Source organism: Mercenaria mercenaria, unplaced genomic scaffold (assembly GCF_021730395.1).
Source record: "Mercenaria mercenaria strain notata unplaced genomic scaffold, MADL_Memer_1 contig_2105, whole genome shotgun sequence".
NCBI classification, from domain to species: Eukaryota; Metazoa; Mollusca; class Bivalvia; order Venerida; family Veneridae; genus Mercenaria; species Mercenaria mercenaria.
In genome coordinates, this window is record NW_026460142.1 from 42361 (window position 1) to 67747 (window position 25387).

The window sequence follows — 25387 nt, forward strand, 5'->3', positions numbered from 1 at the left end:
ATCTGGCTGTTTTAGTTTATCTGAAATCTTTAGGGATAAGTGGTGTTTGGCTTGTCTGAGCATGTCAATTGTTTTGTTTCTAAGCTGTTTGTGTGCTTGCCAGTGTCGAGGGTTTTTCCGTTTTGGGGAGGCTGCGTTTTTGGTACGTGGCATTCCCTGTTTGATATTTGTCTTTGTTTTTTGTGATATTTTGGCTTTGTCATATGCACGTTTTCTTTTTCTGATATATTTGCGTATGTCGTTGTGTATCCATGGTGATTCTGATTGTCGTATTGTAACAATTTTGTTTGGAATGTATTTGTTAGGCACAGACAGTATTTGGTTGGTAATATTGCTTGTGTATGTGTCGATATCATGATCAAAGAGCGACTGCCAATCAAATATTGACGTTTCTTGACGTAGACCTTCATAGTCCCCTTGATCAAATTTCCAGACTCTCGTTTAAACGTCGCTGGTTTTGGCTTTGTAACATCGAGGCAGCAAACGATAGGACAGTAGAATCTTATATTTTGGTCAAGAAAGGGTTTGCCGACCCCAGAAGTTTTGATCGGACAGGTAGGAAATAGTATAAAAGGTCAATTAAAGAGTTAGAGTGTTCTGTGTAGTGTGTAGATTCTGTGCTTACTTGCTTCATGTTGTATTGTATCATTATGTCTTGTATTTTGGAACATGTTGAGGGTTTGTGGATGTCTAGATTGAAATCACCTGTGATGATAATGTCGGATATAGAAGTATCATAAGCAAGACCAATAGAATTTTCTATTTTAGTAAGAACTATAGGAGACGAGTTAGGTGGTCGGTAGAAAGTACCAAATAGAATTTTTCTGTGTTTAATGTGAATCTCTAGCCAAATGCACACAATGCCATCTACTTCTAAGTCAGTGCGCCTAATTGCGGGAAATGAACATCTGACGTACACGATTACACCTCCATGATTATCGTCATTACGATCCTTCCGGAATGGTGGTGCAAAGTTTTCAAATATGAGAGAAGAAGACTCAATCTGATCACTTAGCCAAGTTTCAGAAAAAGAAAGAACGTCGAAATTTTGTAGTTCAGCCTGGAGAATATCCCTTTTATGAAAGAAGCTTTGTACGTTATAATGGACAAATGACAGTGAGTTTTGGAAATCCTCGAAAATGTAAGAATCTGAAAGAGAGTTGTCAGTGGAAGACGTCGTGGTTGTACTTGGTCCGGGGTTTTGATGAATGTCACCAGCTCTCAAAAGAAGCATTGACAACCAAATAATAAGTTCAAAGGTTGTGAAACATGCTAGACCTTTAAATGACATTTGAAAGGAAGCAAAAAGACCAACCCTCACCCTGTATGATTGTAAGTCTGTACCCATCAGGTGATGTCAGGAGAAAATTCGTGTTTGGGTGAGTTGTTCCAGTTGCATATGTGACCGTAAGAAGACAGAGGGGAAGTAACCGTAGAAGATGCAGGAAGAATAAGAGTTGTAAGGCTGGTAGAGTCCGACATATTGTTTCGAATTGCGACCTCCACACGTTGGAATGGCATTATCATATACGTTTTCAGTGTGAGTATTAAACAGATTTGTATTTGTTTGAAAGTGTTTGCGATAAAAGAATTGTTTTCCATGTTGACATATCGTAGCTGGACAACGGAATCTGTGCAATATAGCTAGATGACAATGTCCTTAATTATGTATTCGATATTTGTATTGCAAAATGACTACGGATTTAATAAATGATAAATTATAAAATAAGTCTATATTGAGACGTATAGTATTTTGTACTAAATCAGTTTTGAAAATTACTATCAATCGAATCAATGAAATTAAATCAATGGATTATTATAGTATCTATACAACCATGGCAGATCAAGCGATTCATTGGTTGAATAATTGTGTTATTATTTAGTACATTGCGTGTTTCATTCACTTATTTAATTACAAAGGCGTGACATTTATGAATGGAAACGTTTGAAGCGTACGATGTGTACTATACAGTAGAATTCCGCTATTAAGACCACCCATGGTTCTTTGTACAACTGGTCTTATTAGCGGTCTGGTCTGATTAGTGGACAAGGCTGTACGGGGAAGGTCTGGCAGATAATAACAATTGGAATACAATTAAGACGCAATAATGGCAAACACAGTGTTCAATTTATATGTAGCTTTATTTTCTTACGGATCAAACTGTGTATTAATTAAGGACGCACGTAACTGATAATGATTTGAATTTTGTTCAATTAAAGACAATTACAACAATATCAAACCTTTTCAAACTTCATTCTCCGCTGAAATCCCAAACGTATTTACATTAATAATAACAAACAAACACCGTTTAGATCTAATTAAATCCGTTTTAATCCAGTCAATTCGATCAGCGGGCATTCGTCTGATTACAAACAAATTAATTATTTCAACAATTTCTTATGTTAAAATAGCGATGTAAAACACCAAACATCTTTAAATAACAATTTCAAACAATCAAACACTTTGATACGTTGTTTTGATAACGTTGAAAGACTTGTTAGCAATTAACGGATAAATACACAATGTACACGCTTAACGTGTTAACACGATGTCGCATGTGTTAATTTCCGCCGCGATTCGCGGTAACATACAGAAACATTTGAGTGGTCGTAATTGCGGTGATTAATTAAGTGTGAAAAAATCAAACAGTTCTGAAATTGGTGGTCGCATTAGTGGATTAGCGGTCTGGTCGCACTTTCGGACAAATGACCATTGGTTTTAAAAAGGAAATATTTCGTTCTTTGCAAAATCGGTCGTATTAGCGGTGCGGTCGTAATTTCGGCGTGGTCGTAAGTAGGAATTTTACTGTATTATGTTAAAATGAACATGGATAGCAAAAAAATATTGATGTTTTAGCATCTGTATTTTCTGAAATACAATCGTTGGAATTTATGTGTCGTAATTATTATAGTTTGGAGTGTTCTATAAATTATGTGATGGTTGAAGAATGTGTTTTGTAACAGTCAGTTATTGAAATGTATTCCATGGAATGAGTGAGCATATAAAATAAAAGGAGTAAGAGGAAAGATGTTTCTAAATGGGAACTAAAAGTCATGAGATTATCAGTGATTATATTTTGATTGTGAAGAGAACGTGTTTTGAAACAGTCAGTTATTGAAATATATTCCATGGAATGAGTAAGCATATAAAATAAAAGGAAAAAGAGGAGAGATGTTAAAATGGGAACTAAAAGTCATGTGATTAACGGTGATTATATTTTGATTGTGAAGAGAACGTGTTTTGTAACAGTCAGTTATTGAAATGTATTCCATGGAAAGAGTGAGCATATAAAAACAAAAGGAATAAGAGGAGAGATGTTTCTAAATGGGAACTAAAAGTCATGTGATTAACAGTAATTATATTTTGATTGTGAAGCAGAATATTACAGAATTATAACAACTTTATATTTGAAAATGCATATAGATATTGTACCATAGATATCCATGTTTCATGTTTGTGATGCAATTTTATATAGTACAAATATAAAAACATTAGAGTATGGTTTTGTGTCTTAAAGTGTATTTTGGAACTTTAAGACAACAATTATTTTATGGAACTGGGGACTGTGTAAAGAGGTTTTCATAGTGATGTGAGGGGCTTTTATCAGGGGTTGAGATAATTGAGTATTTTAACTCATACCTTGGTCTACTTTCTTAATTTGGAGGCTGCAGTTTTTAAATAAGCTTAGAGTTAATAAAAAGGCACAAAAATATATTCTACATACAATGATTTGACAAGTAAAAATGGAATATACAGAAATATGAGTATTACATTAATATCAATATTATATTGCCATGAGCTATGCAAGTGTCATATGATATGTGTTTCCATGTTTTTGTTTCATTTCAAAATGATTACTCATCTGTCATTTTCTTTTCCAGAATGATTATTCAGATTTATAAATAAAGACAAAACAAAAACATAGCAATATAGATAAGAAACAAAACTGTTTAGAAGGAATATAACATGTCATAACTGCACTTAGAAACAATCATCATCACCTTCAATTTTCATCATCATGTGAAACTTCTTCTAGTGTATACATTCTAGTAAAACTTTTCAGCATTTTTAAGCCGCATGAAGAAAACATGTGAAACACAAATGCAAATCTGTCAAAAAAGTATTAACATAAGCATCACTTTATCATATTTATAACTTGAACGTTCAAATAACTGATATCATCAGTCATATTAAAATGACTTGATATTTTTACATGTATATTCACACTTGTTACAACCTAAATCGTGCAATATAAGCATAAATGCAACTGAAATTCATGGTCATTTAATACTAATAATACTCATTGTTACCAAAACAAGTCAGCACTGAGGTTAATGCTGCCATCAACAGCCATATGTATACTTGATATTATTAGCATGTATATTCAAACTTGTCACTTCAATCATGGTTCATACATTCAATATAATCATAAATGCATTTGTCATTCATATTGGTATAATACTAAGCTATACTCATTCAAGTTTACCTACACTGAAATTAATATTTATCCAAAAAAGTATGACCTATGTAAATGTAGTATCATATATGTTTTTTCGTGTTGGAATTTTTTTCATAATTTCACACTCATTATTTTCCTTATATTTTCATAATTGTTATCAAAATCATCATGATGCATGTACTGTTTCCTATTGGTATCAAAAGTATCAATTGACATGTAGATTTAATCATATTCAATATTAGCATAAATGCAAAAGAAATTCATGGCCATTTAATATTTAAAATACTTATTTGTACCAAAACTAGTCAACACTGAGGTTAATACTGCCACCAACAGTTATATACTTGATATTGTTGGCATATATATTCAAACTGGTCACTTCAATCATGGATCATACATTTAATATAAGCATAAATGCAACTGGCATTCATATTGGTATAATACTAAGCTATACTCATATCAAATCTACCTTCACTAAAATTAAAATTAACCAGAAAAGTAAGACCTATGTAAATGTAGTATCATTGTATATGCTTATTCATTTTAAAATGTTTTCATCATTTCATATTTATTATTTTCCTTATATTTTCATAATTGTTATCAAAATCATCATCATGCATGTACTGTTTCCTATTGGTAACAAAAGTATCAATTGACATGAAGTTTTAATCATATTCATAACTTTAACATTCAAATAACTGCCATCAACAGTCATTTTATAATGACTTGATATTTTTACATGTATATTCACACTTGTTACAACCTGAATCATGCAATATAAGCATAAATGCAACTGAAATTCATGGTCATTTAGTACTAAGAATACTCACTGTTACCAAAACAAGTCAGCACTGAGGTTAATACTGCCATCAACAGCCATATGTATACTTGATATTATTAGCATGTATATTCAAACTTGTCACTTCAATCATGGATCGTGCATTAATATAAGCATAAATGCAACTGTCATTCATATTGGAATATTACTAAACTATAATCATATCAAATACTATTACTTAATATTTGCCATGTATATTCACTCTTGTTACAAACTGAAACATGCAATATAAGCATAAATGCAACTGAACATCATAGTCATTTGATACTATTACTACTCATTGTTAGTATTTTCATGTTAAAATATTTTCATCATTACAAAAATATTATTTTCTGACATTTTCATAATTGTTATCAAAATCATTATCATACATGTACTGATTCTTAGTGGTATCAAAAGTATCAATTGACATGTAGGTTCAATCATATTCATAATTTGAACATAACTGACATCGTCAGTCATATTAAAATGACTTGATATTTTTACATGTATATTCACACTTGTTACAACTTGAATCATGCAATATAAGCATAAATGCAACTGAAATCCATGGTCATTTAATACTAATAATACTCATTGTTACCAAAACAAGTCAGCACTGAGGTTAATACTGCCATCAACAGCCATATATATACTTAATATTATTAGCATGTATATTCAAACTTGTCACTTCAATCATGGATCAAACATTCAATATAAGCATAAATGCAAATGTCATTTATATTGTTATTATACTATGCTATACTCATACCAAGTTTACCTACACTGAAATTAATATTTATCCAGAAAAGTATGACCTATGTAAATGAAGTATCATATATGTTTTTCATGTTAAAATGTTTTTCATCATTTCAAAAATATTATTTTTCTGACATTTTCATAATTGTTATCAAAATCATCATGATGCATGTACTGTTTCCTATTGGTATCAAAAGTATCAATTGACATGTAAGTTTAATCATATTCATAATTTGAACATTCAAATAACTGCCATCAACAGTCATATTATAATGACTTGATATTTTTACCATGTATATTCACTCTTGTTACAACCTGAATCATGTAATATAAGCATAAATGCAACTGAAATTCATGGTCATTTAGTACTAAGAATACTCATTTTTACCGAAACAAATCAGCACTGAGGATAATTCTGCCATCAACAGTCATATATATACTTTATATATATATTAGCATGTATATTTAAAAAGTGTCATTTCAATCATGAATCATCCATTAATATAAGCATAAATGCAACTGTCATTCATATTGGTATATTTCTAAGCTATAATCATATCAAATACAATTACTTGATATTTGCCATGTATATTCACTCTTGTTACAACCTGAATCGTGCAATATAAGCATAAATGCAACTGAAATTCATGGTCATTTAATACTAATAATACTCATTGTTACCAAAACAAGTCAGCACTGAGGTTAATACTGCCATCAACAGCCATATTCTTCCTTGAGTACTGTTCCATTTGATCAACATATTGATTTAGCACTAAGACATTGATTGATAGGCCTGTGCCGCCTTACAGTTTCTAATACGTAAATTGAGTATTGTATGTAAGCATTGCATATATCGTGTATTTAATATAATTTCGTTTTTTTGGTACTTTATTATGGGTCTTTAATCGGTTTTCCAGATTTGCTGACATAGAACAAATGCCGTACGTCCTGGTGGACAAGTTCTCCATTTTACCAGATATACTCAAGGTATCTAGAGCTGAAAACATATGTTTGACTTACATTGGTTAATTCAAACATAGGACAGCTTTGGCTTTGAATAATGGACTAAAGAGTAAGAATACATTGCCCACTAGGGAATTCCAAGTAGCGTTGTATCTGACGTGTTCGGCACAAGCCGCAAATAACACAATCCTATTACAAATGCCTTTATAGCACTTTTCCTATTCTTATTATGTAAATGTGTTAGCTGCAGCTAAAATAAAGTTTACCATACAGTGGATGTTAAAAATGTTTACAAGTAAATTTTAAAAAAATCAAATAACTACTTGTGCATGTTTATTTTCTTTTGCTTGTTTTAAAGAAGTAATGAAATTTGGAAATTGTGTAGTTGTGACATTATTCTCAATACTGTTAATAGAATTATTATGAATGCGTTTATAGTCACGAGTAAAACGAACAAATATTGCGGCAAAGCTGCTCATAGCTAGAGCTGGCACTGTAGTGTGTCCCTGTACTGAACTTTGAACGTTATTTTCAATGCTCATTCAGATATTTATAAATTCATCATTCAAGTGCAACCACGACTGTTAACGTACTTAGAAACATTGGTAAACATTTAGTTAATAGTAACCTTCTTACACTCGTTTTAGAAGCACTGAAACCTCAATTAAGAGACATCAGTCAGTATTGTTTGCATTCATTGTGATCAAGTGGGGTTACCACTGCGGCTAACTGTGGCATTCTTGATAGACTGTTTAAGTACCATGGTAGATGTTTAGTGATTCAGTAAAAGATGGCTTTAAATTTTTTAATGTTCGCTTCAATGCAGATTGTTCAAAGAGTAGTCCAGAATATGAGATTGATAATATCTTTAAAACAAAATAAAAAACATACTAGTTTTATTCCTTTTCTACTGTTACAATGTGAAAGGTATTATTTCTATCTTAATCAGGATGCAGCATTACTTTTTCTTATCTGTGTACGCCAGTTACAGTCTTCACACGATTTTGTCTCTGACTTTCAGTGATTGGCTTATTTGGAAAGAAGAGCTCAAAGAACGGGTTCCTGAAAAATATTATACGAGATTAGCTTTGACATCGATAGATTGAACAAATATACAGCACTTTACAATAGGTAAATAGCTGACATTCATGTATGATATAAAGATTGAAACTATTTAATTTGGCTTGTCCAATTACGTGCTAAGTTAACAATAATACAAGATGTCGTAAATGTGACAATTAACTGAAAGGCGGACGAAATACCTCCTGTGCTTTATATGTTACAGCTTAAAATGATGATTTTTTATCTGCCGCTGTGAACAGGCATTATGTGTATACCCATTTGTTCGTTTAGTGTAAAATTTTCTCAAACGAACTGATTAAAGCACTAGAAGAAAATGTTTCCTTGTAACATCTCTGAATGATGATGAAGAAGTGGGTGCAGTTTTATCGTTGGCTTACAATTATGCCTATTTCAAATACAAACTCAAATGACTGTCCTACGATAATAATTTTATTACGACTCTTTGTCATGTAGTTAACAAGTTATATATTTTTGATATATACCGATTATGAGCAAGTGTATTTTTATACCCCCACCAAACATGTTTGAAGGGGATATATAGGAGTCAGTTTTGTCGCATCCCGTCGCGTCCTATCCCGTCGCGTCCCGAAATTTATTATCTCAGTTATTACCAAATGGATTTGATTCAAACTTAAAATACATGTTCCACCTTATCACCCACATCATGTGACACAAGGTGCATAACTCTTGGCACCAAGTTTTCATGAATTATGTCCCCTTTTACTTAGAATTTAAGGTTAATTTTGTTGTATTTTCACTATATCTCAGTTATTACTAAATGGATTTGATTCAAACTTAAAACAGATGATGTGACATAAGGTGCTTAACTCTGACATAAATTTTTTATGAATTATGTCCCCTTTTACTTTAAATTTAAGGTTGATTTTGATGTATTTTCACTATATCTCAATTATTACAAAATGGATTTGATTCAAACTTAAAATAGATGTTCCACCTCATCACCCACATCATGTGACACAAGGTGCATAACTCTGACACCAAGTTTTTATGAATTATGTCCCCTTTTACTTAGAATTCAAGGTTAATTTTCTTGTATTTTCACTATATCTCAGTTACTACTGAATGGATTTGATTCAAACTTAAAATAGATGTTCCACCTCATCACCCACATCATGTGACACAAGGTGCATAACTCTGACACTAATTTTTCTTGAATTGTGTCCCCTTTTACCTAGAATTTAAGGTTAATTTTGATGTATTTTCACTATATCTCATTCTGATTGGCTTAGAGCAAAAGGGAAGTAACCTTTTTTTAACTTTTGTACTGAGTTTCTTCCCCTTAAATTCCAGGAATTAGTCTATTTTTAGAAATCCTATTTTTAGATTTTCAATATTTTAAGTATTTTTCTAACTTTTTTATTATAAGTCCTATGTAAATAGTAAATACATTTTTCTGTGGTAACATGGGTCGGTAAGACATTTTTTTGTATTCACTTTTAGTGTATCTCTAATATTAGAGATTTAATATATTTACTAGTATTACTATACTAGTATTATACTAGTATTACTTATATGTGGAAGCCCAGGATGAAGTACTCCAAAGTATTTTTAAGATTTCTTATGGTTGCCATTCTTCTGTGACAAGACCGTGTGGTGGGGGTATGAGTCACTCCTGTGACAGTTCTAGTTGAAATTGAATTCATTATAAGTTATAATCCATACAAGAGCATTGATTTTTTGTGGCGTGTATTGCGATGAACGAACTAATACAGTAAACCGAAACGGGGTGCATACTTTATTCCACAGACGTCACTGTTCTGTCGATTGATAGTTCCTCATTGTTTAACAGTTTCCATTTTTCATTATTATAATTGTTAAGGTAGGACCCCTAATAGTAATGTTTAAAAAATGGCATTTGCTTGGTATATTCCTAAAGTTGACCATGTTTCGCACTGTGATGCAAATTTTAAACAACTTTTACCGTGCCGTTTTTTGTAAATTTTGTATCATTTATGGTATTTCCTCAAGTTCACTTGGAGACAAATTTCAATGTGATGGCCACTATCTAAAACGTTTGCTGAGAATTAATTACAGCATTTATTATGATAAAAGAAACATCAAACTATTGTTAAACAATTATAAAACACAAAATAAAACTGTAAATATTTTTTTTTCTAGGGTACCTCAAGTAAACAGGATAAATGAGACAGAATTCTAACTCCAACATTGAAAAATTAAGGTCGAATCCTGTGGGTCTGTTTTGAATTTTGCTCACTTAATTCAAAAATAACCTTGGGGCAGAAATAAAAACTACCTGCATTTCTTCCACAATATGTAATCTAAAGAATAGAGGCAAAATAGAGAACGTTTACCGCATGTAACTCAGTATTTTTAAAGATGTCTAACTGTACCCCTCCTGATTCAGAAGTAAATTCACTTTGAACAGCAAGAAATCGCTTATAAAATGAAAATTGTCCACTTTTGTACAATACATCCATAATAAGTCTTGAAAGAAGTAAAAATTTACTAGAAAAAAAGGAAAATATGGAGAAAAAAATGTTTGGTCCCAGTGGGGCTTGAACCTACGCCCCCTGAAAATTGCAGTCAAAGTAGGTTTATGGTAGGAATTGAAAACTCTTCGCAAAGGAGGTACTCTATTACGGGTCCAATACCTTAAATTTCCCGTCAATACTATGATAACATCTACATAGAAATAAAAGGACTTATGTAATGACTTATGTAATGAAGCATCGCATGCAGTTTGTTTTGTAACTATATTTTCTATGTAACACTAAGTCAGTTTTACTACATGTGCACATCGTTGTTTCATACTAGCAAGTAGTAACTAATAATGTAATATTGTACATGTACTTTATAGTTAATTGTATTTATATCATTGTTACAATGCTGACCATACATGCCTACATATCTCTCTGCACCCCTGAATGCCTGCCTGTCTGCCTTACTTCCTACCTACCTTACAGATAAATCTCTCGTTAGATTATGAATCATCTCCTAGACCATTTTCTTTGGCCAGTCAATCTTTATTAATACAACAAGTATTGTTTACAGTTGGCTCAGTTCAAATTTCATATTGAATATGATCAAATGACTGTCCAACTGCTATTTAATTAGTGAAAACATCACAAAGTAACGCATATTTAATTATTAAATAATCGTGCAGTCTGTTTTATTTGTATAAACCTAATGCCACACTAAATGCTACTCTAAACACTGATAAGTACTTCGTTTAGTCAGTTCAAACATAAATCGTTGAGCAGCTGTTATTATTTATTGCTATAAAAGTACATACTTGAAAACTTATATTGTCATGCCTCTTATTCACTTCTTTTAGATATTTTCTGGCAACACAAGATATGAACACAATTGAAGCTATTGTAATAATGAAAAATACAAGGTCCATCAGAAATAGTAACAGGCTCATGCCGTTGTTCTCGTCATCTTGAGACACACCAAGGCTTGGGCTAAATTGACTAAAATCTGAAGTCAAGATTTTATGATTGTATTAATTAACTATTGTAATTGGTAAAATACTTTAAGCTTTTATTCAGATCTAACGAGCAACTACCAGTAGAAATAACCAAACGATCTAATTTGAACGGGAATTTCTTTTTTCGAGATAATACATTATTTCCATAAATATTTATGGATACATTGGCAATAGGTGTCTCGCATAATTAACCAAATATTAAGCAAATGAACGAAGTCAGACTTCCTGTGGTCCGCAAGCTCTTTACAAAAAGAGTAGTTGCTGGCGTACTTAACCACTTAAAAAATAAAGATAACCCTTTTCTTTGTACGTTAAAAAATATTTTATGAAATAGTCTCTAAATTATAGAAAATTAAAGGATATGCTGATATGATTAACTACAATATTAAGAATGAGCTATGTCCAGTTAGTTTAAACATGGGTTGAACTGGTTGTTCAGTGAAAATACGATTGAAAACATAAAATATTTGTGTCAGATACGACGGGCAGATGATAGAATTTTAATATCTAAAGATGCAAAATTTCAGCTGCCTACCTGATTTTGATGTATTTTAAGTGCTCGAGTACATTAAAAATCAAGGTTCAATGTCAGACATAATGCCGCTGATTAACGTGTTTCGAATAAGTCATTTTAATAACAGACTAATTTACAAAATTAAATCATTAAGAACTGCATACCTGGACAAGTTTTTAGGCAGAAATGAGGTGAAGTGGCCTTGGTCCGTACACAAATGAAACCACATTTGCAGCATCTGCTTTTGTTTAGATACATATTTGTTCCGCAATCTGACCTTGCATCTATGAAATAAAGCAAAATCAACTGTACAGAATTCACATAAGCGACTGAAAATACTTTTTGGATTGGTACATATCATTTCGATTTTAGAATAAACTTCTTGCATGCTCCTTCACTTTATATCGTGATGGTATTCTAAAACGAGTTACTTCGTAGTTGATACTATCTATCCATGAGAGCTCTTTGTAAACAAAATAATTTGTTACAACTTCCCTTCTTATATGATACCATGGTAAATATACAAAGAAAAAAATAGAAATATTAAACGAAGGAAGAATTAACTTTAATGTGATAAACTTCTATCATTCAGATAGATATGCACTTCTAGTAAAATCTTATAGTATACATATTTCTCCATTAATAAGATATGGGGGCCTCCGTGGCCGCGTGGTTAAGGTCGCTGACTTCAAATCACTTACCCCTCATCGATGTGGGTTCGAGCCTCACTCGGGCCGTTGAATTCTTCATATGAGGAAGCCATCCAGCTGGCTTACGGAAGGTCGGTGGTTCTACCCAGGGTGCCCACTTGTGATGACATAATGTACGGAGGGGCACCTGGGGTCTACCATTAAAGCTGAAAAGTCGCAATATGACCTATCATGTGTCGGTGCGACGTTAAATAAAAAAAAAAAGAAATACTAGAGAGGGCAATGAAAATGAAGTCCTAAATAAACCTTATAAATATTTCAACGGTAAGTTACCGTGTTCATAAACTGCAAACTGCAAAGCTGTGTCGCTAAATTTTACTATCCTTACACAAAGATTTTGGTTTTGAAATTATAAAGTAATTCTAAAAAAAAAAAAAAAATCTGGAAAGTAGATCCCTCGGAAGCATCGAGAACAAGGCAAATAGTGAAAATTGCAGACTCGGTTTGATTGAGTCTGTTCATGGGCAGTAGTGGAAAAAGCAACACTGCCCACGCCCCCTAGCACCGGCTTAAGCAGTATTCAATCTTCAAATCTAAATGAGTTGAAATCAATGATCCCGAAGGACCAGAAAATATAACAACACTGAGATGAAGTCGGGGCGACTTTTTACGGCCGCCACACAGCACTTAACACCCGCTGTTGTGAAGTAAATAAAATCTGGAAAGTAGATCCCTCGGAAGCATCGAGAACAAGGCAAATAGTGAAAATTGCAGACTCGGTTTGATTGAGTCTGTTCATGGGCAATAGTGGAAAAAGCAACACTGCCCACGCCCCCTAGCACCGGCTTAAGCAGTATTCAATCTTCAAATCTAAATGAGTTGAAATCAATGATCCCGAAGGACCAGAAAATATAACAACTTCAATAAAATTTAGAAAATATAAAACACTTCTGCGTCAAAGTATATCGCATTTTGACTTTATGGAGACATTTTTTACAATTTCATAAAATTCTTGGTCAATGTATTACTTTTCTTTCTTTTTTACCCAGTAAAACATAACGTTTTCTAAAAATAGATAATGACGCGAAAAGCTGTTCAGCCCGTTGTGGGCTCTAAACATCTTTTTTAATTGTGTCTGGTGGGACGGAAGGAAACTTTCGTAATTGGCAGTTCTTGGATTCAACTGCGATGATTCAGTTTAATGCTTATCGGTTGCTTTGTTTCACTGGGCCCTTATTTGTGTTTTCTTGTTGCTCTGCCTTCCGCAAAACTATTGAATATATGTGTATTGTTATTTATTTATTGGTTTTACATGAACGATTTTGTAGAAGGGAATTGAAACGTTCCTTAGTACCAATATTCTGTGTTTTTGCCCATTTCTTTTCATGGAGTCAAGTCAGTGTTTTTATATCTGAAATTCTGTTTACAACAGTGCTAGTGGCGTAAGAGGTCGATCATTTCATAAACTGTTATGAATAGACCAAGTTTATTATTATTTTGCTTCCAAAGTTGTATTACATTTCTTGCCTTAAGGTATCATAGCTTATGCTAGGATTTCATCAGGCGGATAAAACTTTTATTAAAATGGAACATAGTGGTAGTTAAGAATGAAATTTGGTTGGCACAATTAACTAGTTATAACTCTACAGTGTTGTGTTGCTATTTACATTTACAAAGCGGTGTCCCACTGTTTTGCTTTATTTGATTTTTGTCGTTGTTTTTAAACGATTTACTTTGTCTATGATTTGTATGCAAATATTATTAATTGCTCAGCCTTACATTCACGGCTTTTCGGATTGATTTTTGTATTCAATTGTAGGAAGATCCGATTAAGATAACGTATCTGATCTGTGTACACCGAAGTACAAAAAAAACGCATTTTACTCATCAATAAAACTCCATTTTATAGGCCATCTTTGATATATCATTCCGCTCCCGCATTAGACCCTGACGTATCTCCTATAAAATGTTAGTTTTCTGTTGGTGTTCAAACGCCCGCTTAAATTCTTTCATTCCGCCAAGATATTCTCTGTTAGTTGCGAAATATTTTTTTTTTACATAATTACATCGCGGGTTCACGAGAAATTGACGTTTTGTACATTTTGTTACTTGGGATAAGGTACTCTTGCTACCGACTAAATAAACTTTTTTTTTTGAAAAAACAAAAATAATTCTTTTATATATTCTAACTTCATCAGTCTTGGCTCTGATTATCTCCTTTGTTTTGAGAAGACAAGGGGCATAAATATACAAAATCTGAATAGCCTCAGGAGTTATCCCCTGTGACCAAAACACAGACACAGGCTCTCAACACAGACTAGGAACAAATGAAATCTGTAGTAAAAATTATTTCATATAGATGAAATTTTCATAGAATATAGTTATGATACAGAGGGAATAAAAAGTTCTTACTTTGTCAAGACAGATCGAGGATTAATCCTGTATCGTGACGGAAATCTTCCTCACTTGGGTAGCGAGTTATATATACATGTTTTTCGTCTGGTTCCATACTGGTCCAAATTGTTTGTGGTTGGTCTGTTCCAGTAAATACGTGTTTATCATCATTAGAGCTTCAGATGCTTTTTCTTCATTGTCTACACGTGATTTGTCATTTACTAATAAGAATAGCTGTATACCTGTATCAGCTGATTCATGTGGACCCAAGTAATTTTCAATTATGTTTCTAAATAGTGAATATGGAATTGATGCTTCGGTAAAAGACAACGTAATACCCTGTAACCTTTCCTGCCAATTTTTGTCCTTTTCAAATTCGAGTACGGTCTTTATATCTCCTGTTGTTTTCAAAACTACATGTGAACCCTCGAGTATGTCAGCTATCAATGCGTATACAAATCGTTTGTGGTAGAATCTCATATCATCCACATTTGTATCCCATATGATGGCAGTATCAAATGGTGGGCATTCCGCCAAATGATCATTTCTTTGCATACCTGAAATAGACAATATCGTTATTTACTATTAGACTGAAGGGAAATGCAACGATCTAATGTTCATTGAGTCTATTTGCTTATTATTTCTATATCATTTAAAGTAATGAAATGATTTATTTATTTTCAAATTGGGTTTAAAAAGAAAACTTTTATGAGCATTCCAATATGGCTTAAAAGCCAAATGCTAAATTCTAGCGAGCTTTTAGGCTAACATTATCAGTAATTATCAGCTTTATTCAATATATTGAAGCCAGAATATTGTTTCCAACAAAACCAAAGTCAGGCATTTTATTTTTTTTATATGACCCAAGCAGCCCCTCCCCCGAGAATATGAAATGGTCGGTCCCTAAAAGGAAATGAATACTCTTTATCTGTGGGTTAATTAAATTACCTCGGTCAATATTTATAATAGTTACCATAGAATCTTGACTTCAGAACAAATAAGATCCTTATTCTACTGAACAAACTATTTTCATAAACATTTTTTCCTATATTTCAATGATCGCAAACTCCTTTCATATGATAACACTTTTATTTTCCTATATATGACTACATAATTTAGTTAGAGACGGAGATCAACCAAATAATGACTTGAGCAACGAACAACCTGACTTATATACACGGTATTACTAGAGGTGATTTAATCAGATTGTGTAACAAGTCTTTCAAACAAAATTGAATATTGCATGATGGTGTCTTTTAAAAAAGGCATATTGTATTGTGTTTCAATTTATTTCCATCGTCATGTCACTGCATTTATTTTACGTTATTATTGTAACGGTACAATAGTGTCATATTTGGTAGTCATTATCCCGTACAATTGTTTTACACTACATATCTTGTGCATGATTTTAAAATTTATGCTGAATTTTCTCTCAAATTACTGTTTTCCGTTAGCTGCGACTCTTTTCTAAAATGCTGCTCCAGTTTTAATTTAGACCTCTGTGGCCATGCCAAGTGAAAAAATTAGTGTTAAAAACCTCTTCGCCATTACGCGACTAGACCAGAAGGGTCCCATGCTTGTTCCTTTACTATAATTTGGCCTATAAGTTATGTATCCCTCTTCAGCAGACAAAGCCGATGGGCTACTACTCGTCGCGTACGTGGGAATCCTTAGTTCTATAAATATCTTGAATAACCAGTTGAATATAAATACATCTAGTCCTTGCCACTAAATAAGACTCTGACTTGGCTGGGAAAAGGATCATATGAACGTGACTCCTTATCTGCTCTCGCTTTCATCACGCAAAGAACCAAGCGAGCCGCATTCAAGCTTTTAAAAAGCGAATCTTGTGAACTAAACTTTTAAAAAACATTCTAAAAGTAGAATAATTATGGCTGGTTTCCTTATTAAATCTTAAAATAGTATTTTATGCGATCATTTTCTGTGCCTGAATTGACATGTATCGATATATCAAAAATATACCTTTCCCAGTCAAACCACTAGCTAGTATTCCCAGAAGAACCACCAACACTACTAGTGTCTCCATATTATATATTTCACTTGTAAACATAGTTTGTTTATGTGAGCGCATTTAAATATTTGGTTGTACAAATGTATAAATCGATTGATAGATAGATAATTTGGTCTATTGCTTAACGTACTAGATCACTAATAGAGAGCCTCATTTTTGAAGAGTATTCAATTCCTACCATAAATCTACTTTTACTGCAATTCTTGGCGGGGGGAGGGGGAGCGCATAGGTTCTTTATTTTATTTATTTTCCTTTTTTCTAGTAAGTTTTTACTTCTTTCAAGACTTATTATTGACTTCTTGTACAAAAATGGAAAAAGATGAATCTTATTTTCTTGGTGTTCAAAGTGAATTTACTACTTAAATAGAAGGGGTAGAGTTACACATCTTTAAAAATATTAAGTTACACGCGGTGAAAGTTCTCTATTTTGTTTTCACTCTTAGATCATATATTGTGGAAGGTAGGTTTTACGTCTGCCCTAAGGTTATTTTTAAATGAAGTAAGCAAAATTCAAAACAGAAACACAGCATTCGACCTTATTTTTTCAATGTTGAAGTATGAATTCTGTCTCATTAAATCCGTTTACTTGAGGCACCATAGAAAAAATGATATTGACATTTTTATTTTGTGTTTTATAATTGTTTACAAATATTTTATTAGAATTTATGGTAAAATGAGTTCTCTGCAAACGTTTTGGATAGTGGCTATCACTTTGAAATTTGTCTCTACTTGAGCTTGAGGAGATACCATAAGTTATACAAAATTAATAAAAAAACGCCATGGTAAAAGTTGTTTAAAAATTGCAAAATGGTGCATAACAAGGTTACTTTTCAGAATATACCAAGCAAAGGCCATTTTATAAACATTACTATTAGTGAACTAATACCTTAACAAGATCATGCAATTTGTACTATAATAAAGTACTTCCTCTTCGTATACATTAATATCGCTGCATAACTACCTAGCTATGAATTATATGGCTCGCTGAGTTTTTAGCAGAAGAATATCATAAATATATGTTATCATTTTCAGATTATTGACAGATGTAAGTAAACTACTAAATGAGTTTTCTGATTGGAGTCAGGCGTTTTTCAGAACAGTCTCTACTTGAAATGTTTCCCGATTCAATACTTGGCTGGCGACTGTATTTGATAAGCTCTATAATTTTGTTCATGGTGAAATAGCCTCTAAACATGAAGATGTAAATCTTTACAGGAAAAAACGTTACACAGAAGATATTTGTTTGTTTGCAGTGATATATCGAAATATATCTTCACCGATAAGGGAGATAATTCAATATTTTTGCGAAGGCAGAGTCTGAGTGAAAATATCAGAACTGCCGGTGAAGATATATTTCGATATGTGACACTGAAAACAAACACATTTTCTTTTTATTTTATGCTAATTTGTGAGGATCAACGAATTTAATGTTTATTACATACTTACATATTCAAGTAAGATACTTCGTGACAAATTCGGATTTATTTAGGCTACCGTGTTACATAATATTATGATTCATCCGCTAAATAACTATGGTCACTTATGTCGAGTGATATCGAATATTGGTGATCATGTCCGTGAAATCAACACGACGCCATTTTGTTTTTAAAGACTGTAATTGCGTCAGTTTGTTCAATGGCCGGAAGCTTGCTTTGTTTACCACGCAAACATATGCGAAGGTCAAATTAAAAAAAAAAAACACGAAAAACGTAAACAACTGGGGAATAACCGAAAGGCCTATGCCAATCAAGCTGCAGAATTAAATATTATCATGGATTCAACAGAAACGGCGAGGAAATATTGATCTATGAGCTGCACATCATCACAAATAATGTCGCGAAATAGGATGGAACGCAACTGGCACCTGGCTGGAAAAGTACTTCCACGAAAATGCTGGCATATTACGTAAGTTTGAGTTGATGTCTTGAGAGGATAGACTAAGACAACAGCCAACTAAATGTACTGTCGCCAGTGTAATCTATCAAACGATACTAAACAGACGAATGATGGAGGAAGCACACGTATGAATTGCAAGTTCAAACAACCAAGGTAACATTTCTAGAGCATTACATTATTTCTTTTAAAACCTTTAGTATAGCTACCTTGTTCTATATAGGAGTGTCTACCTATACATGACTTGTGTATGGCTTGAAGGGTACCAGTAATTCTAAAGGCAACAAAGGAAGGTAATGAAAAAGTATATTTCAAGGAAGATAATTTTATCTGCAAAAAAAGAAGTTCGGCACTTTGAGTGAAATAGATAAATATTTCGCCGATAATTTTCAGTGTTTCATCAGTTAGCATAGAATAAAAAATTACATCACGAAGTGAACCTTTGAATCAAAGTAACCTATAAAATTTATTTAGACTTTAAGAATTTCTCTCTTTAAAATCCACTAAAATTCATTTTCAATCTGAAGAAATGTAACTTATCTTTATTGAACAAAACTATTGTGTAAGCTAGGAGGCTGGACAAAATAACCATTGAGGATATCGTTCATGATTGCTGCTATTAGTACTACAGTCTGTACTATGAGCACATCAAATACAACTTGCAAGGGAATCTCAATCCTATCCCACACATTACGCATTCTTATTCGTGATATACTGTTGGCTTGACAAGCAAAATCTCTCAATATTTTTAGATATTTAGATAGTAGGTGTTGAAAATCACCAGACTACGTTTGTATGCGAAAACTGCAACGCCTCACTTCACTGTTTCGTGGAATAAACCTTTTTTCAACATCTTTCGTAGTTATTTATAAGAATGTCTAACTGCTTTTGTCATGATATCGAGAGAGCATGCTGTAGATGTTTTTTCAAGCTGAGGACTTGTATACAATCAATTTGCCACATCTTTCTTTTCATTTAAACGTTTAAAGAAATTGGATTTAATTCATTCTTACAAAATTGACAGAGATAAGTGCTTGCAAACTGAATTCAATTTTACTCCTTTCAAAGAATTACTCATGTGTTTGGTATGTTGGATTTTAAATCACACGACAGTTATAGGTATTATTAAAGGCACAGCCGAGCACCTTCTTCCCGTAGAACAGGTGAATGGCACCATCCCACTTGGTTAGAGGTACACATGAAGTAATAACAAATAGTCAAAAGTTCCAAATATATATTGCGACAAAAGTATATATATCATAAACTCTCCACAAAATGTATATAATACAGATTCTCCACAAAGGAGTATACAGCACAGATTCCCTATAAAAGTATATACAACACAGACTCCCAACAAAAGTGAAAGCAGCACATACTCCACAGAAGTATATATAGCAAAGATTTTCCACAAAAGTATATACAACACACACTCTCCACACTAATAATGTCACTAGTTTTAGATGCTATTCGTATTTAGAATAAATTCAAAAAACCAAAAATACACTCAGTTCTATTTGTAGCACAAATCTAAACTTTTCAAAATATTAAAATTATGCCTAATATAAACAATCCATTGAAACGAAATTCATTAATTATAAAAGAATTGGTTTGATTCATTTACTAGGAAATAAAACTGAAAGGTGCATTGTAACTGATTGAACATTTACATTCTCTATCTATTTTAACTTTGAAGATAATCAACCTTATGCCATACAAAATTGGATCTACATTTAGAATTTCAATCGTTTTTTTTTTAATTTTCTGACACTCTGACACGCAGGAAAAAAACAACAGAAAACGAAGTGTTGAAGAAAACACGTTTCTTTCTAATAAAATTTACACCCCTGAAAAATATGCCTAGCTTAAGCAACAAATGCAACATGCAAGCATTTATAAATTTGAATAGTTGAAAATTAATGTAGATAGAAACGGCCATTCTGATTATATTTTATACATGATTACTAACATTTTAACCATTCCAACTCCGCTTTTCGGTCAGGCGGAAACCTACCAACCCAACGACACTAATCATAAATTTGTTGATTGATTTTTTGCAACGGCATGAAACGTTAATGCTGTTAAAATTAAACACAATGCATATATAGTGTATCACTATTTGTGCATAGATTACAGACATACACTTCAATGTTATTTTATATTGAAGTAATTGTACATTAAATTCATAACGACAACACAAATTTCCTATAAATTCAAAAACTAAACTATTCTGAAACAATCTATTCAGTATGATGTAACAAACATGTTCGATTCCAACACAATATAGAAACTAATACATCCAAATAGGTTACATTTTTATGTCTTACAAGCACAGGCTTTTTGTGTGTTGTTAATGGAAAGATATAACAGCTTATATGACAAGAGCTGTTTGTAGGAAACCCCTCCTGATGGCTCGTCAGGGACAAATGTGTATGTAGCTTGGTATGCTGTGGCATTGACCTTCGACTAAATGACCTCAAATAAAACATGCGTACTCTATTGACTAAATGTGACAGCCAAAGCGCACGGGAACCGTTTACAGGCTAGATGCCGCTGTGCCATTAACCTCTGACCTATGACCCCCAAAACAATACAGATCATCTACCGACCACATGCACTCATATTATGAAGTTTGACGGCTTTTGCCAACGCGTTCTTTAGTTAATGAGCCGAAACCGTCTTCAGTCTCAAGTTCACGGCGACCTTGACATACTGACCCACAATAATAATGGGGGTCCACTGACCACAGATAACCATCCTACGAAGTTTAATGACTGTAGACTAAAGCGTTCTTTAGTTACTAAAGGCCATTGTGACTTTGATCTTCTATGAAGTTCTATAGCCAAATGGTTGTCCGACAGACAGACCAACAATGAGGGGAATCAATATACCCGCTTCGTCTTCGAAGGAGGCACAATAATGTAAATGGTTGATATGTGTATTTACTGTCTTGTCGGCTCTTGCTATGTATTGTCTGTAATCAATAAGAACAGTTTATGTAGTAGAAACCTCTATTTCACATGTACAAAGTGAATGTTAATATATTCCTAATCGTTAATGGATTCTAATTCTAGCTCTTTTTCCTATGCCATCGAGGTTGTTTTGGCCGTTCTCACTGCTTTTGTTTTTATTCCACTTTCTGAGTAGCAACTGTATGGACAAGACGTATGAACAAAACGTGATATTACGACTGTTTCATAAACTGTAAATTATTATGTGACATTCAGACTTTTCGTCATATCAAGTTCAATTCAGACTGTGTCCATAAACCGGCTACCCAAAAGTGTAATTTGTTTTTGTTTTTGTTTTTTTTTTTCTTATCGAAGTAATTGACTCATCAATATCAAGACAGAAACAGAAAACACGTATATCAGTTTATCATGGGGAACTAGACTGTTACATCCAACGTTCTCTGGTTGGTCTCTTCTGTTGTCTCGGTGTCTAAAATCTGAAAGCAAGACATATGTACCTATGTTAGCTAGCACGTAGCAGTGTAAAATTTAAATGAATAAAATGAATAGTCCAATTTTGATTGTGAATAAAAATAAATTGTGCCAGCCTATCGCTCATAATATTTAGGTATTTAATAAATGCCTAGTTTACTATAGAAAATTATAGATACTCTAAGTATGTAAAGTCCAGTCTAAATATGAATATTGATGAAAAGTATTTCTAAAAAGATCAATAAAGAGATGATTTAACTTCATGACACATTAATATACATATAATATATCAAAATGATCAAATATATTGAATAAATGGACATACAAGGACATTTCTGGACACAATACGGAGACGCTTCTGTGTATGTTTTCGAACAGATGAATGTATATGTTCTGCATTCTTTTCCAGTCCAGTACCTGTTAGTATCACACTGCAGTTTAGAATCTGCGAGGAAAATAAAAGCATATCAAAATTTACCATGGTATATTGGCACAGCCTGTGACCCAGTACGGTAAAATGTAAGTACAGTTGCGATTGTTAATACCTCCACATAATAAGTTAACATAAGACAAAATAAAACAAATCTTCAAAAAAAGATCCCAGTGCATGTAGTAAAACAACATGTAAACAAGACGGTATAACATGAATATATACAATACAAGTTAACTACATTTTTCTTGAAGATTTTTTTCATCGACAGTCATAATATTGCCGCTGTTAAAACAAACCATTTAATTAACACTCAGTTGTGTGTCTGATAAACAGATTAGTTTTTAACAGATGCGCAAAATTATATAATAATACCTTTATTTTCTATTTGGTCATATATAAAGTGCTCTAATGGGAGAAGTACAGTGAACAGTTACCTTGACATGTAAGGTTTAGGAATTTAGTAAAGTTGTCGTTAAGTTCAAGCAGACGGTGTTTATCTGTGGCGAGATTTGTCCAGAACTTTGGTGGTGTCTTTTCTCCGTAGAATACAACATACGTCTTGAATCGCTTCAATTCTTTTATTGCAATTTCATCGTCATCTAGCTTTGATTTGTCATTCACCACAAAGAATAATTCTGTTGCTACTGATACAGTTTCATTTGTAAAGTTGGATATTGTTCCCACCAAGGACTTGTATGGAATTATATTTTGTTCCGAACTTCCACGTTTAACCTTAGTTATGGATTCAATCCAGTCGTTTGTGTTGTCCTTTTTCATACTTAATACATTTCTTACTTTTGTGTCTATTACGTCCAAACGAATATTTGTGCCTTCACGTGTATTGTTTATAATTCGAGATATTAAGTGTCGTTGTACATCAAATATATATTTTATCATGTTGAGGTGCCAGAAGATAAGAGCCCTTACCGGTCTGCATGTCTGCTGATATTTTATCTGTAGCTCTGAAATAGAATCACATCATCAAAAACAACCATACATGTATTAAGTAAGTGGCCTTAGACAATGAAAAGAATCTTTTTTTGATATTGTGATTGAAAATATGCAAGCTTGAACTGAGATTCAATATATACGAAATTGTGATATTGGTTTCCACATTTTCTATTTTGAATAATTCGTCAGGCGAAACCAAGATCTAAAAATAACTCAAGTAATCTTTACAAATAAACTACTGAGGACAATAGAACTAACTGATTTGATTCATGTCATGTGCTGTCTTTCAAAAATATTTACGTCTTTGATTCTTTCTAAGTCCATGGTATAAGGGTAGTGGATTGGTGGTCCGACAAAATGGTACCATTTCTCAGATGATTCCTGTGCTAATAAAAACTGTAAAAAGATCCCTTTGAAGCATAGAATGCAAACAAAAAAGATAATAGCAGACTCGGTTTGACTGCGTCTGTTCATGAGAGGTAACAAAATGTGCAACACCTCTCACGCCCCCTAGCACCGGCTTAAGCGGAACTCCATTACACATCTATTTAATGGACTCCATAATCCCAAAGGACCATAAAATAAAAAAATACTATAGTCCATAGACTTAACTTACATACAGATAATTTAAATTAATCATACCTTTCTGAGTCAAAACAGCAGGTAAAATTCCAATAAATACGATAATTACAACTACTGGCCGCATAGTTTAAGAACACTTTATGTCCTTCCACTTTAATCTTAAAGTGTTTATGTGAATAAACAAGGAAATACCCGATATTTACCTTATGTATTTCACAACAAATTAGAAAGTTACACTATAAGAGAGTTCAGAAACTATAAACCTCGAGTATTCACAGATTGAGTAAATAGAACGTTATGCGAATTCGAAATAGAAAAGGGAACTTAAATGCAACAAAATCCGCTCAAAATATGATGTAAGACGTAAAAGGGACCTTATTTCGATTTTTAATGCGTAAGTCAAAGGTCGATTTTTTTTAAATAAACAAAAGAAATAATATTATTTTGAATAAAAAATAATTCATTTTATTTTTGCGAAAAATAGCGTTCCATTGTAATAATAGCTACGCCACTGTAGAGCGATGGTCACGCTTGTAGTCACAAAACTGGTTTTCATTCCCGGTTCTTTTAAGCGTAGTATGTGGGAACCAGTCCATGTAAAGAAAAACTCACGTGTAACGCTCTCAGTCGAATTTCTACAAGACAGAAGTCTAGTACGAAGCTCTAAACTTTAATTCAAAGTCAATTTGTTTGCTAAATATGCCACGTCGCAGGCGAGAGAGGAGACGGCCACCACAGCGTGAGGTAAGTAATAGAAGAGAGCACGCACCAGTGCCGGTAAATAGACGAATGCCGGCGCCGGCTCCAGAAATTAGAAGGACGAGAGCACAAGCTCGTGCACAACCGCCAGCAGCAGCGAAAGCACCAGTACCTGAAATACCTGACACTGACGATGAACAGGACCTAGAGGCAGGAAGAGTCACACAACCGTGGAACGCCGGGCG

General features: G+C 33.0%; 1 protein-coding gene across 1 annotated transcript; it reads right to left on the reverse strand.

Moving 5' to 3' along the window:
* Positions 1 to 20256: 20256 nt before the first annotated feature.
* On the reverse strand, positions 20257 to 24605 carry LOC128552174 (uncharacterized). Its single transcript, XM_053533197.1, has 4 exons — positions 24504 to 24605; positions 23345 to 23872; positions 22803 to 22922; positions 20257 to 22482 (listed from the first exon to the last, which is right to left on the reverse strand). Exons 1-4 carry the CDS (start codon positions 24565 to 24567, stop codon positions 22352 to 22354), a joined length of 843 nt encoding a protein of 280 aa, XP_053389172.1. The 5' UTR covers positions 24568 to 24605; the 3' UTR covers positions 20257 to 22351.
* Positions 24606 to 25387: the final 782 nt, after the last annotated feature.